Raw genomic sequence first — 13,238 nt, 5'->3', positions numbered from 1 at the left:
CTCTAATTTTTTATCCTATATTATTGTGTACTATAGTTGTCTGCATCAGTCATAGCCTCCAACCAGCCTGAGCTCCATTAGAGCAATAGCCATGTTTTATATAAACTTTGTAACTCCTCTAGTGCCTAGGGCAGTGCTCTGAACAAAATGGTCATTCAATAAATGTTGGTTGAATTGAATAGAGTTCCTTTTCTTTTCCATACCTTGAAATGATATTTGTCTCAAAGTTTACGAGTGAGGCTAAGCTTTAGGTTGGAGTTCACCATTTGGGAAGGTAAAAGGGACACAGGACAGGGAGGGAATCAGGATGATTGCCTATCAACTTTTATTCTCATTAATTAAAAGACAGACAAGAATATATTTGGTCTATCTACTGGACCTGGGTCATGTACATGCTATTGAAACACTCCCATATCTAAAAATAGATAGATCTAGATATTCATATCTGCATCCCTCTATAGTAATATATATATCTCAACTTAGCACTTATTTTTCAAATTAATTCATTAAGACTATTACATTTTCAAAACTCCAATATGATAACATTCCTCTAAAGTAAACAGAGATCCTATATTAATAGAGAAACCGAAACATAAAAAGGAAAAAAGATTTTGTGCAAGGCAAATAATGAATCCACAAGTAGAATCAAAGACTCTTGACCTTTTGTATACTGCCACATCATACTACTTCTCATGGTACTTTATTAAGATCAGAATTGAAAACAAAAATATAATAAAATCTCATTAGTTTAGTGCCTAATAATTTGATACCCACAATAATTTAACTTGAATTTGAATTGAAGTTTATCTTTACATATCTATAAAAAAGGGTTTGCTAAATAAACTAGTGAAAAAAATTTCAGTAAGAATATTTAACCCAAGATAAAAATCATATTCAAGAATTTTTGAAGGACTCATTTATATCTATTAACTCTGCTAATTAAAATTTTTAAATCTATCCATTCAGTTTCAAAAGACCTAACTTTATCTTTATTTATATTAGAGAACATAGCTGAAATAAATGAAAGCATATTTCTTTTAAAATATAATGTAATTATAATTTTTTCCATTAATTTTCAACAATTCAAATTCTGTTCTTTCTTCATTAATTAGGTTGTGAAGTTTTATCCTAGGCCAAAAAAACCCTAGCCAATTAGAAAAATATATCAGGAATTACTTCAAGATACTACTTCTTCTAGAAACCCACATGCTGGAAATTTGACAATTCCACAGCCTTAGAAGAACTGAAAATACTTACCACTGCCCGCACTTCCCTCTCTTTTGCTACGAGAACTGCCAGTGCTGTCTCTGCCAGACTTTATGCGCTAGAGCAAGAAAAGGACAAATTTAACGCAACAAGCCCTATGTACAGGAACTCAGTCACCCTGTAGATGCTTTAAGGTTAAATATGGGTCAAAGTGCTGAATTTTTGTCAACAGTGCTCTGCATATTATAAGATGGACTTTTTTTAAATTACGCTTCTACTAAAAGTTTAATTCCAAAACTACCATGACTTTAAGGTTTATAGAAAAATGAAAGGGACTGAGTTGAAAATTTGTATCTGGTGATTTTTAAGACAAATGCAAAAACCCACAAAACTTTGGGAAAATATTCAAAATATCATTTTACTCTAGGTTTGGACTGATTTTTGTCTAATACAATTTGCATTCAAATAATACCTTCTTATTATGAATGTTTAGGAAAGTGTGCAGGGAGGGATACAGAAGAGGAAGAGGAAAGGAAAACTGACAAAAGAATATAGGCTCTTAAGTGTCTGACATTTGTAATACCTGGCACAATATTAGTTTTCTGGGAGGGAAATAGACTATTTTAGCTTGTTTTTAAAATCTGACTTTTAAAATAAAGGCACTCTTTAAAACTTCTAAAACATCTGTCCAGTAAAATGTCTACATTCTTGGAACTATCCCCTCCTTTGCGTTGCACTACTAAAACATTATAAACATCTTCCAGCTGTGTTATTTTTAGGTTTATGTAAAAAATTTACTGTTATAGTCTTAGAATATGAGTATTAACACTGGTTTTACCTCTAATTGAATATCTATCTTTTCACAGGTATATGTTTTGATTACAAAAATACAGAGTAATTCAGTAGATAAACAAGTATTCATTTGATAATTCTTTATATTAAAAATATGCCCAAAACTTTAATATATAAATACATACTCTGGCTTAAACTACCTTACATCAATTAATAATCTAATAGTTATTTCAAGAGACAAAATAGTTGTTCAAATAGATTGCATTCCTGAAAATTACAGAACATAACCATTTGAAAATCTCCCCCTTTCCCCTTTTAATTTTTCAAGACATGTCTACACAGTGAAGTAAGTCTCAGTACTTTTGTATTTAAAAGGATGCAACAATAAATCTTTTTAAACCATAACAAAATATTAATGAGTTTGATTCTGTTTTCAGATTGAATTTTCAACATTGACTGATAATCATCATATTCTCATATATGTTTATAATGCACAAATGGCAATTATATACTAAATCAATAGATAAATTTAATGCTTATTTACCTTGATAAATTTGCAAATCAGTTTAAGAGTCTTGTGTAAATAATGTTTTGAACCATGTTCTAAGGATAACAAATCTGGAATTTAACAGAGAATCTGAATTCCAGAGCTCTGACATTTTTACTGACACCATGACATAACCTTTTTATCACTATCCTAATAGGCAAGTGATGTGAAATGTTTCATAATCTTATACAATGTTACTTCTGTAATCATTTGTATGAAAGTTATTCTTGTTAAAAAACCAAGAGTTGCAAAATTACAATCAAAATATTCTTTAAAAAATAAACAACAACAACCTTTACCTTCTGTCTTAGAATCAATACTAAATATTGGTTCCAAGGCAGAAGAGTAGTAAGGGCTAGGCAATTGGAGTTAAGTGACTTGCCCAGGGTCACACAGCTAGGAAGTGCCAGGGGTCAAATTTGAACCCAGGATTTCCAGTCTCTATGCCCAGCTTTCTATCCACTGAGTTATGTAACTATCAAAAATCTTTTTTAAAACCATTCAGATATGGTCCTAAGTTCAAATATATAGAAATCATCAGAAAGTCACTAAATATGTAGTTTATTATATGAAGCCTTTATAATACATCAATCTCATCATTAACTTATTCATTTCTATCCCAGAACTCAAACTGTTTCCATCTTAGAGATAAAGCTATCCAGGAACAGACTCAGTCTGCTGAAGGCTAAGACTGCCTGGAAAAATGGAACTTATCTCCTTGACCTTGAATGTTTTAAAATAGAGGGACTTCTTAGCCAAAGGTCTGTAAACTTGTTTTCTTTTAAAATGATTTAATAACTGTATTTCAATACAGTTGGTTTCCTTTGCAATTCCATGTACTTTATTTTATGCATTCAAAACATTATTCTACAAAGGGGTCCACCAGATTGCAAAGGCGGTTCATGCCACAAAAATGTTCAGAGAACAGCCATCTCCCTCCCCTGGGAATGATTCTGGATCTTGTCCTGCTCTTGTGGATACCTGAATGCACATAATGAATATAGCTGGGAATTCATTTTTACTTATTTGAAATAATTTTATTATTAGCTTACTTAACTTTACAAAAAATATCTACTGAAAGTGATACTCAGGTTTTACAATGAGCCATATACACATACAGGTAATGTTAATAACTTATCACACTCGAGATTTAAGAGATGATTATAAATCCAGAAGTAACAAAACAAATGGAAAGAGATATATTATCAGTGGTTTCAACTCTATGAATGTGCCAATTAACTGGACATATATAGAACACTAGGATCCTGCTGGGAAATATGTTGGCAATCTTAATAATAATAGTCAACATTTACACAGTGTTTTTAAAGGTTTACAAAATATTTTACATACTTTATTTCATATACAATATTTTGCTCACATGTAATTAATGCCAGTACCATGATCTTGCTTGGAGACAGGAAGTTAAGGATGTAGGATTCTAATGAATATGGCTGAAGTTTACGATGATATAAAATATGAACAAATATATATGAGCTGCCTAATTCCTGTTGCATTTGTTGCTTGCCACAACATTTTTTCATTTTTTGTGTTTCAAGACTACAAGGATATGTTTTTGCTTTTCCTAAAGTAGTGAATTCTTAACTGAAATCAGATCCCTTTTAACAAGGGCACATGCTTATTCTTCTATGTCACATGGCTTCTGGCCATCATTTCCAGTTCTGGATATGTGTGCATCACATTTTACAACGATTTTGAAAACCATATGACATTTCTAAAATCTAGCCAAAAGAATTGTCTTGGAATTCATCCGATCCTTTCTTTGAATGAAAATAAAAGCAAATATTTGTATAGTAATGCTTAAAGACATTTTGAAATTTTATCATTCAATTGAGAAAATGGTACTTAATTGAGTTTGCAACTTGTATTTTCAAAATACTAAAAAAGGACCAAGTAAAAAAAATTTTTTTTGGAACATCGATTAAGACTTGTATATGCCTTACAAGGAATTTCTCTTTTCTTTTGTCTCTTAATAATTTCCTTTAGAATCCTAATTCTTTTAGGTACTTTGACTGATGTTATTTTATTCCCTTCTCATATTAAGGACTTAAGCCTCATTTCCTGTTCTCTATTTTTCCATTCTGCTCTTTTCCAAATACACTGTTCAACTTGGACAATCCTTTATATTCATATTTCATGTGTAATGATCCAGAAAAATTAAACAAAATGAAATATTATAAAGATTCTTTTTTGCCATTGGACTTATACTAGTTTTTATACATAAGTTCACAACATATTTCATGTTGCCAGACTAAAGTCTTTTGTGTCTGGAACTTTTTACTATTAAGGATGAGTGAGTATTCCAGATTTTTTCATATCGCTAGTGAAGAACTTGAGTCCTCTAAGGAGAGGGAAGAGAAACATCTCTTTGGCTCCATTCCTGCATTCTTATTTGTAGCATACTGTGACTGCTTTCCCTAAGGAGGCAGTCTGTCTTCTGGTTGGTATTTCAGAATATTCACTTGATCTTGGAAAATACCTCAGGGGAGCAGGAAATAAGGAGAGAAATTCTTCTTTTCTCCCTACATAAACAAAAAGTCCCATAGCTTCCCTTGATAGGGCTATATAACTCAAGTTTCTGAATCACATTTGAATGGAAAAAAACATATGATAATGCTGGAAAAACATGGTAATGTTTTTGGTGGAAATGTTTTTTTTTTCATCTATTAGACCACAGACTCCCAGTTTGGGCCTGGCTATATTTTTATAATATTTTTATACAACGATGTATCCCAGAATCAGAAGTCTAAAAGTCACTAACAAAATTGTGGATAAGACTCCTGTCTTCTAACAATTAAAAAAAATCTATAGCTTTATTTATTTAATTTTCTATTATCCTTTGAATAAAGATGGCCATATAGATTAGGAGGAGTCACAGGGAAGTGGCAAGGCTGATTCGAGAGATAAGCCTATAGATGACAAAATATTCTGATCATGGTATTAACTATATAAATTTTAGTTATTTTTTCTAACTAGTATTTTTTCTAACATCTAATATAAATTCATATTTTATTAGTTTATTAATATTTTTACTAATTATCATGAAGGGTAAAAATAAGCTGGTCAAATGAATTGCTGAATTTGGGGTTATAATTGTAAATAAAACCAGGCAAAAGATGCAATCTTGTTCCTTCCCATTTTTTAGTCTCATACTTTAGTGCATGCCCCCACCCCATCCCACCCCCAGTCATAATCCAGCAACACTAGTCTACTTGCCATCCCATCTCTATGACTTTGTATTGGAATTTCTCCTATAAAAGAATGATCTTCTACCTCTTTTTTACCTCTTGGTTATGTTCGGCCTTCCTCTCAAAGGTGATCTTCCCTCTACTCTTTATGCATCTTGCACATACCTATTTATTTACATGTTGTTCGCTCATTAGAATGTAAACTCCTCAAAGGCAGGGGCTCTTTGACTTTTCTTTGCATCTCTAGCTCTCAGCATAGTGCTTGGCATATAGTGAACACTTCATAAATATTTACTGATTGATTTAAGTGTAATTTTTGTTCATCATCAAATTGCAATGGCAACCAGGTGTAAGGTAAATTTTTCCTATAGAACACTTACAAATTACCTGGCTAGTGGTCAATCAGATTATTTAGGCACCTTATTTCTTCTCTCTTTTCTCACTGCCACATCTTGGGCACTTTTACTGTTCAATGCTAGTTCCAGAGAATAGGCCAGGGTAATGATGGGAGGTGAAGCATTTCAATCAGTTTTATTCTTTAGCAGGTCTGGTACAAGGTTTTATTTATATTTATGCCATTTCTATTCTCAATTAATAGCTAACCTAAAAGTTGTCATAATCTACACTATAGGCTAGCTTTCTAATGAAATCTGATAATAGAATAGGCACTGACAATTTAAAATATATACATATATATAAAAGGTTTCATAAAAGGACAGTTTTTCAGGTATTATAACTTAGATGTCTTCATAGACACTAGGGAAGACTCATAGGAAGTTTTCAAATTTAGATCACTTAAGTTACAAAGTAAGAATAAACAGAAAGATAACAGGCTTTAAAATCACAACTTAGAAGAGATCATGCTAAATTTAGTGGTCTAATTATTAAATGTTTTGCTATTTCATTACTGCCCAATGGGTTCACAATCTGAGAAAGACAAATAATATAATTGGAACATAAAATGATTAGATGAGAAGTCTGAGATGTAGGAATTTGTTACTTTTCCTTCTATTCCCTTATTTTATTTATTCTTTCTCATTTGCCTTTTTTCCCCACTAAGGCTTTGACAGAAAAACTTAAGAAAAAAAGCTATGGAAAAGTTTTACAATGTGGAGTTTCAAAAAAACTTTGAAATAAAGGTGTGTAAGGAAAAAAAAAAGAAACTCTTGCCAAGTCACAACTTGAGAGAAGCACTGAAATAGTAGTAGGAGAAAATAGTGAGAGAAAAAGATGAAATCATTAAGGAGTACAGGGAAAACAAAGGGTCTTCTGTGAAATTACAGGTTGAATGTTGCAGCACCTTGTGAAAGAGGGTCATAATTTTGATTCTGAAGAGATGCTTGAAGTATTTTGGATTCACAAGGTAGAACATTACAACTGGAAAAGCCCTTAGAAAAATTCTAGTCTGACTCCATTAATTTTATTGATGCGGAAAGTGGGGCCCTGAAAAGTGGAATGACTTGCCTAATACAACCTCTCCAGTTAGCCTCTATTGCAGAGCTAATTCTACACTCCTCTAAAGCCCTCTAATTTGTGTAGTATGTAGATTTTTTTACTGGGTGATAATTAAGGAAAAAAGAGAGAAGCTTCTTCAAGGTACATCCATGAAAGTAGAAATAAAATCTTCCCAATTGGGACTACTTTGGAGAAAGGCTAATTCAAATAAATAAAATTATGAACTCCCTTTAAAACAGGTTCTTAACCTGGTACCTGTGAACTTGTTTTTAAAAACATTTTTATAATTGTATTTTAATATAATTGATTTCTTTTGTAATCCAATATATTTTATTTTATTCATTTAAAAACATTTTTCTAAGAAAGGGTCCATAGATTTCCCCAGACTACCAAAAGGATCCATAACAGAAAAATATTAAAAACCCATATTTTAAAGAAAATGTAATTTTCTTATTTATTAAGTCCATATGAAGTAAATCAAACTGGGTTAACGAAAGTAGCAATCCTTAGGAAATCTATTTTCATGAGCACCTAAGAATGACTTGTAATGATCATATTAATTGCTTTCCTATAGTTGAATAATTTTAAAGTGATTGAAATGCTTGATTTCCTAAGTATTTTAAGTATTTTTCCTGGAATCATGTTCATGATTACCCATACATGCAGAGTGGTATAGTGGAGAGGGGGTCCTGCCACTTATCATTTATATGTGGGCAAGTCATTTAACCTTCTAGGCCTTAAGTTTCCTCATCTGTAAAATGAAGGAGTTGAACTGGATGCCCCATACCTCTAGATCTAGCCCAAGACTTTTACGAAGAAAAGGGCATTTTGTTTTTCCTAAGTATGGCTGGATGAAACAGTTATGCTAACAACCAAATTTTTGGAGAGAAGCAAAAGTAAGAATGCTGACTCTGTATACAGAACATCTGAAGAGATTGGAGGAAAGGAAAATAAATAGAGGAGCTGGTTACTAATTGGTAAGGAAGGTAGTTTTAATTACATTTTCTGTGTACATTTGCAAAGCTACATTCATTTGCCTATAGAAAGGAGGAAGCTAGGTGAAGAAAGTATTTTACAGAGTAGAGGAAAATTAGTAATGAGGGAAAGAAGCAAAAGGGGAAGGAAAAAGCAGAGAAAAAGAATGAAAACAAATCTAAGTATGACTCAAGAGGTCAAAAATAACAAATACAGATGAAGAGAAAAGCAGTTACGATGAAGAGGTCATGAATGGAAGAAGCATCAGGACAGGCAATATATCTGATGTTAACTATGGTGATATAAGGTTAGTACGTGGAGAGTGAGACAAGGAAGGAAACCAGCAATGTCACAAGAAAAAAGACCACTGTTAGAAATAAGTAGTTCAGGTTTCTGTGAACGTTAGAATTAGATCATGAAGATGGTAAATTTATTAATAATGAAGCAGTTTTTACATAGAGAAGAAAGGGTGCCTGGAGAATGGAATGAACAGATTACATTAAGAAGTTCTTTTCCCAATTCAATTTACCAGCTGCATTACAGTCTTTGGGAAAGAAAAAATGTTTAACTAGCAAACTTCAGATTTCAATTTAACTGGAAAACTTTATTTCAATAGTTGATTTTAAATAGGAATTCAAATTTTAACCTTGGTAGTCATTAAAGTTATATCTTTAATTAAAGCAACAATAAGAAATAATAAACCCGATGAAAAGTCACATACCTGAAAAAGCTGACAAGAAACGAAAGAAAATCCCAACAGAAATTTCTTCAATAGTTCATTTATCACTGAAAATATTTTAGCAGAAGGTTGTGGGTAGAACACCTGGCAAGATTTCTCAAGTTTCCTTACAAGTGTGTGGCATAAAATTAAAAACATTCATCTAAATCACATGATTTAGTCTAGTTTTGAGACCTCCAAGGAAGATTTTATTAATGCACTGTTTAACAACTGTTGGCCAAGTCTACTTGTTGAATAAGACTAATTGACAATTACTGAATCAGTTATACTATAAATGTATATACTGGGCATGTTTGGCCAGGAGAGGAGAGAGACTGAATTAATTCTGTAAACCTCCAAAAAGCAGAACTAAGACCAGAAAGCATAAGTTAAAGGAGGTGTATTTGTAATAAGCAAGGGTTCTGGAAGCTGGGGAGTGGAGGAGATGTAAGACAGAGAGCTAATGGAAAGAGGCAGTGATATAAGAAAAGGAAAAGGGCATCAATATAACATTTAAAAAGGAAAAAAAACAGTAGGAGGCCAATCTCATTCAGTTTAAGGAAGAACTTCCTATCAATTTGGATTACCTAAAAATGAAATGGGATGCTTTAAGGAATTTTGTATTCCTGATGGTGGAAGAAATTCATGTATCTGGCAAGGGTTTAAGTAAATGAACTAAATGAAATGATTCCATGACTATGACACCCACTGAGGAAAGCAAATAATGCAGTAGCTTCTAAAATAATTGGACTATAGCACAGTTAAATCATTCCATTTGTAAAGATTTGACTTTGCTATTATAAATTCTTTTCTTTTGTAAAATTTAAATTTCAGGGAAAGACTAGTTATCTCTTCAAGTAAGCATTCTGAGAGAGAGAGAGAGAGAGAGAGAGAGAGAGAGAGAGAGAGAGAGAGAGAGAGAGAGGCAGTGTGGTATAGTGGACAGGATACTGGACTTGGAATCAGAAAAGACTTGGATTCAAATCCTGCCTCAGATATTAGCTGTGTGCAGTTAACCTCCCTGGGCCTCACTTTCCTAATTTGTATGATGAAAAGTTGAGATGTGATGACCTCCAACGCCCCTTCTAGTTCTAAACCTATGATCATGGGTGCTCATGAATGTATCTGAATATTATCTTCTCACCTAAAAAGTAACTTTATATGAATAGGAAAAATGTACTGATGTTAGTCTCATGCAGCTTGAATATGTATCCAAAATGTCAAATTGCTGTTTTAAACATGTTAAAGATTTCTTGTCATTTAAAAAACCTAGTTCTTTTTATTTCATCCTCAGTAGAGATGCATAACCATTGCCCAGTCAAAAGTCACTTTTTAAGCCAAATATCAATCAATCAAATATACCAAATATCACATTAAGGGCTGGAGATAAATAGTCCCTCTCTTCAAAGAACTTACATTCCAATGAGGGAAAAACATGTAATTATAAAAAAAATATATAAATAGATAAAGGCAGAGCAGATTATCTACATATTAGTTATTTTGAAGTACAATACATTATGCAATCTAGCACATTCTGGGATCTGAATGGTCTTCTGGCAAATAAAAATTCTCATTGATAGGACTAGCATATAATATAGCTTTAATGAACTGAATGGTCAGAAAATAGTGCCCTCTTATTTAGTGAATTTTTAGGATAAACAAAAGTCACCCAGAAAACCTTTTCTGATTCCATCTCTGTTAAAATTATTTTTAAAATTACAAAATGCTTGATTTCCTACCTAAGTAAATTTAATACGGTAAACATCACTGAATCTTTAATCACAGACTCAAAAAAAAAATAGAGACTTCAGAGATCTTAGTCCATTCTATACAGAGACATGAATCCTGTTCACAGTGTTTGTAATATGTCATGTATATATCATCTTGTGATTTACAGATTACTTTTTTTTTTGCAGATGTGTAGAGTTTTCAAGGCACTTTATCTATATTACCTAATTAGATTCTCACAATCTTGAGAAATAGGTGCTATTGGTATTATTATCCCCAACTTACAGATGAAGAAACTCTGGCTCCTGAAGACTAATTGCTTTACACATAATCACACAACTAATGAGGGTCAGAGATAAGACTCAAATCCAGGGATCTTCTTACCCCAAGTCCAGCACTTGTTCTATACCACACTGCTGTAGCCTCACCTCTGCTTGGAAAGAAGGAAGCTGGATGTCAGAAGAGGAAGAATGTTGTATTTGTTGGCTGAGGAGCTGGCTGTGAATCCTAGTGATGCCACTTACTAGCCATGGTTAACTGTGTGACCTTCATTTGTGTGGGTCCAACTGATCCCTGACGTTCCTTCCAGCTCTAAATCTATAATCTATAAAATTCCGTTTATTGGGAATCCACAAACTCCTCTTTCTACATCTGGATGAAACTGTAATGAAGTTTTTCCTCTTCTTTAGATGAAATTAGACTCTCTGCAGCCCCCTGTTCCTAATTCTCAGCTGTGCTTCTGACTCTGTGGATTTTGCTAAATTTGCCTTCTCCCATTGATGAATTCCTTCCAGGGACTTCCATTTTGGGGAGGCTCATGCTGACCATGCTTAATTCCCTTTCAGCTATGTTTCTTGAGGACAGGGACAGCCTTTTAGCTTCTGGATGTATTCATTCCAGCCCTTAGCACGATGCCTGGCACATAGTAAGCACATAAGGTCGTCTGCTCTAGCTTTGCCTAATTCTTTCCTCTAGGACCAAATAAGTCTATTTCCTCTTCTAAATATAGTTCTTCATATACTCGAAAATAACTATTGCATTCCTTCTTGTTTTCTCATCTCCAAGATGATAAGAGAGTCTTAGAGTGAATGTCTCAAGGTTATGATTAGATAATCAGAAAACACTGCACAGAACTGTAGATAAAAGCATAGGATTTATCGTACATGGTATATAATTAGTAAATGTTAGTTGTATGAGAGTATATTAAATCAGGTCTGTCAGAAGCTGCTAAGGGATATTGTTTTGAACTAAATTACTGCTTGCTTTAATATTTTCCAATACAAATGGAATACAGTAAAAAAAATCCAGTAAATTGACTACTTACTCCTTTTGACAGAATTTGAGTAAATGAGGGATTTCTTGCATATCATATTGTTCTTAATGACCTTTTTCATTGTGACTAATGTGACCCATATCATTTTTCAAGGAACTACTTATATATAAATTTCTATCTTGAGAAGTGAGGCTGAGTAATACACTCCCCCCAAACCTATGTATTTATTACTTAGTACATATAGAAACTGTAATTGCAAGTTCCATTTTAGGACACCGCTTTTCTAAGTAGAAGAAACATTTGTATTAAGTCTGTTGAGGTCAAGTTGGTTGAAAGACAAATCATGAGCTCTGAAAGAACCATCCATGAAATCAACCATGTTTCCTAGTCAATTAATGTTCCTAAATCTTCAAAGTTGATCAAAACATGAGACTACTGATAAAAAACAACATCAGGATTATTGAATGGTGAATGTGTAAGTAAATTTTGGTACATAGATATAAGGAAATATTATTGTGTTAAAGAAATGATGAAGACAATGACTACAGTAAGCATGGGAAGACTTCATAAAAACTGATGCTATAAAGTAGGCAGAACCAGGAAAACAATACACTGAAAGACTATTTCTTTATCCTCATTAAACAAATATCCTGGTGGTGCCACTACCTCCTAGATTACCATCCATATATTTTGTATTTACCTTATTATGTAATTAACTATTAGTAAGTTGTCTTCCTGATTTAAATACATGTTCCTTGAGAACATGGATTATTTTTTTTCCTTTTTTTTGTATTCCTATGCATAGTACCTGATTAACAAAATGCTTGTTATCCATTTGACTTATAGCAATGTGAATAGAGATAGTAACAATTCGAATATAATAGAAATTGAATCTTACAAAAAATGGCAACAGACCAAGCTTGACCCTAAAGATGAACCATGAAAAGTCACCTTTCTCTAAGTTACTTTGCATAGGTAGGGGACCATGGATGTACAGCAATGAGTATAACATCAAACTTTTGGGGTATGTTTTGCTGAATTCTTTTCCTCTTTTTCTCTGGGTAAGGGCAGGAGTGAAAGTGGAAGGATAAATTGGGAAATGTAAATGACATTTAAAAAGGCTTCAAAAATGTATTTACAAAAGAAAGGGATGCCAGAAGTGGGTTTTTAAAAATATAAACAAGAGCAATTCACCCTCACATTGTATTACTGCCAAAGATACAGCCTTATGTGGATGATGAGGAGTTTATTGGCATGCTGATGGCCAGTCTGATCTCCCACCTGGAAGTAAACAAGAGGGCCCTGGGCAGATTTCCTATTCCCTACAGTACCTATCCA

The 13,238-nt window shown here is 32.9% G+C and overlaps 1 protein-coding gene across 5 annotated transcripts in view; it reads right to left on the bottom strand.

Annotated features, from left to right (window-relative positions):
* IFT88 (intraflagellar transport 88) overlaps nt 1-13,238 on the bottom strand; it is a 119,763-nt gene that overhangs the window by 28,184 nt on the left and 78,341 nt on the right. For all 5 annotated transcript variants that reach the window (XM_007495202.3, XM_001366349.4, XM_007495201.3 and 2 more), the window contains one exon: nt 1,258-1,324. In XM_007495202.3, coding sequence (XP_007495264.1) covers nt 1,258-1,324 — 67 coding nt within the window. The remainder of the gene's footprint in view (nt 1-1,257; nt 1,325-13,238) is intronic.

The sequence above is a fragment of the Monodelphis domestica genome, chromosome 4, assembly GCF_027887165.1.
Source record: "Monodelphis domestica isolate mMonDom1 chromosome 4, mMonDom1.pri, whole genome shotgun sequence".
Taxonomy (NCBI): domain Eukaryota; kingdom Metazoa; phylum Chordata; class Mammalia; order Didelphimorphia; family Didelphidae; genus Monodelphis; species Monodelphis domestica.
The sequence above is the reverse complement of the archived record's forward strand: the minus strand, read 5'-3'. Positions and strand labels throughout refer to the sequence as shown.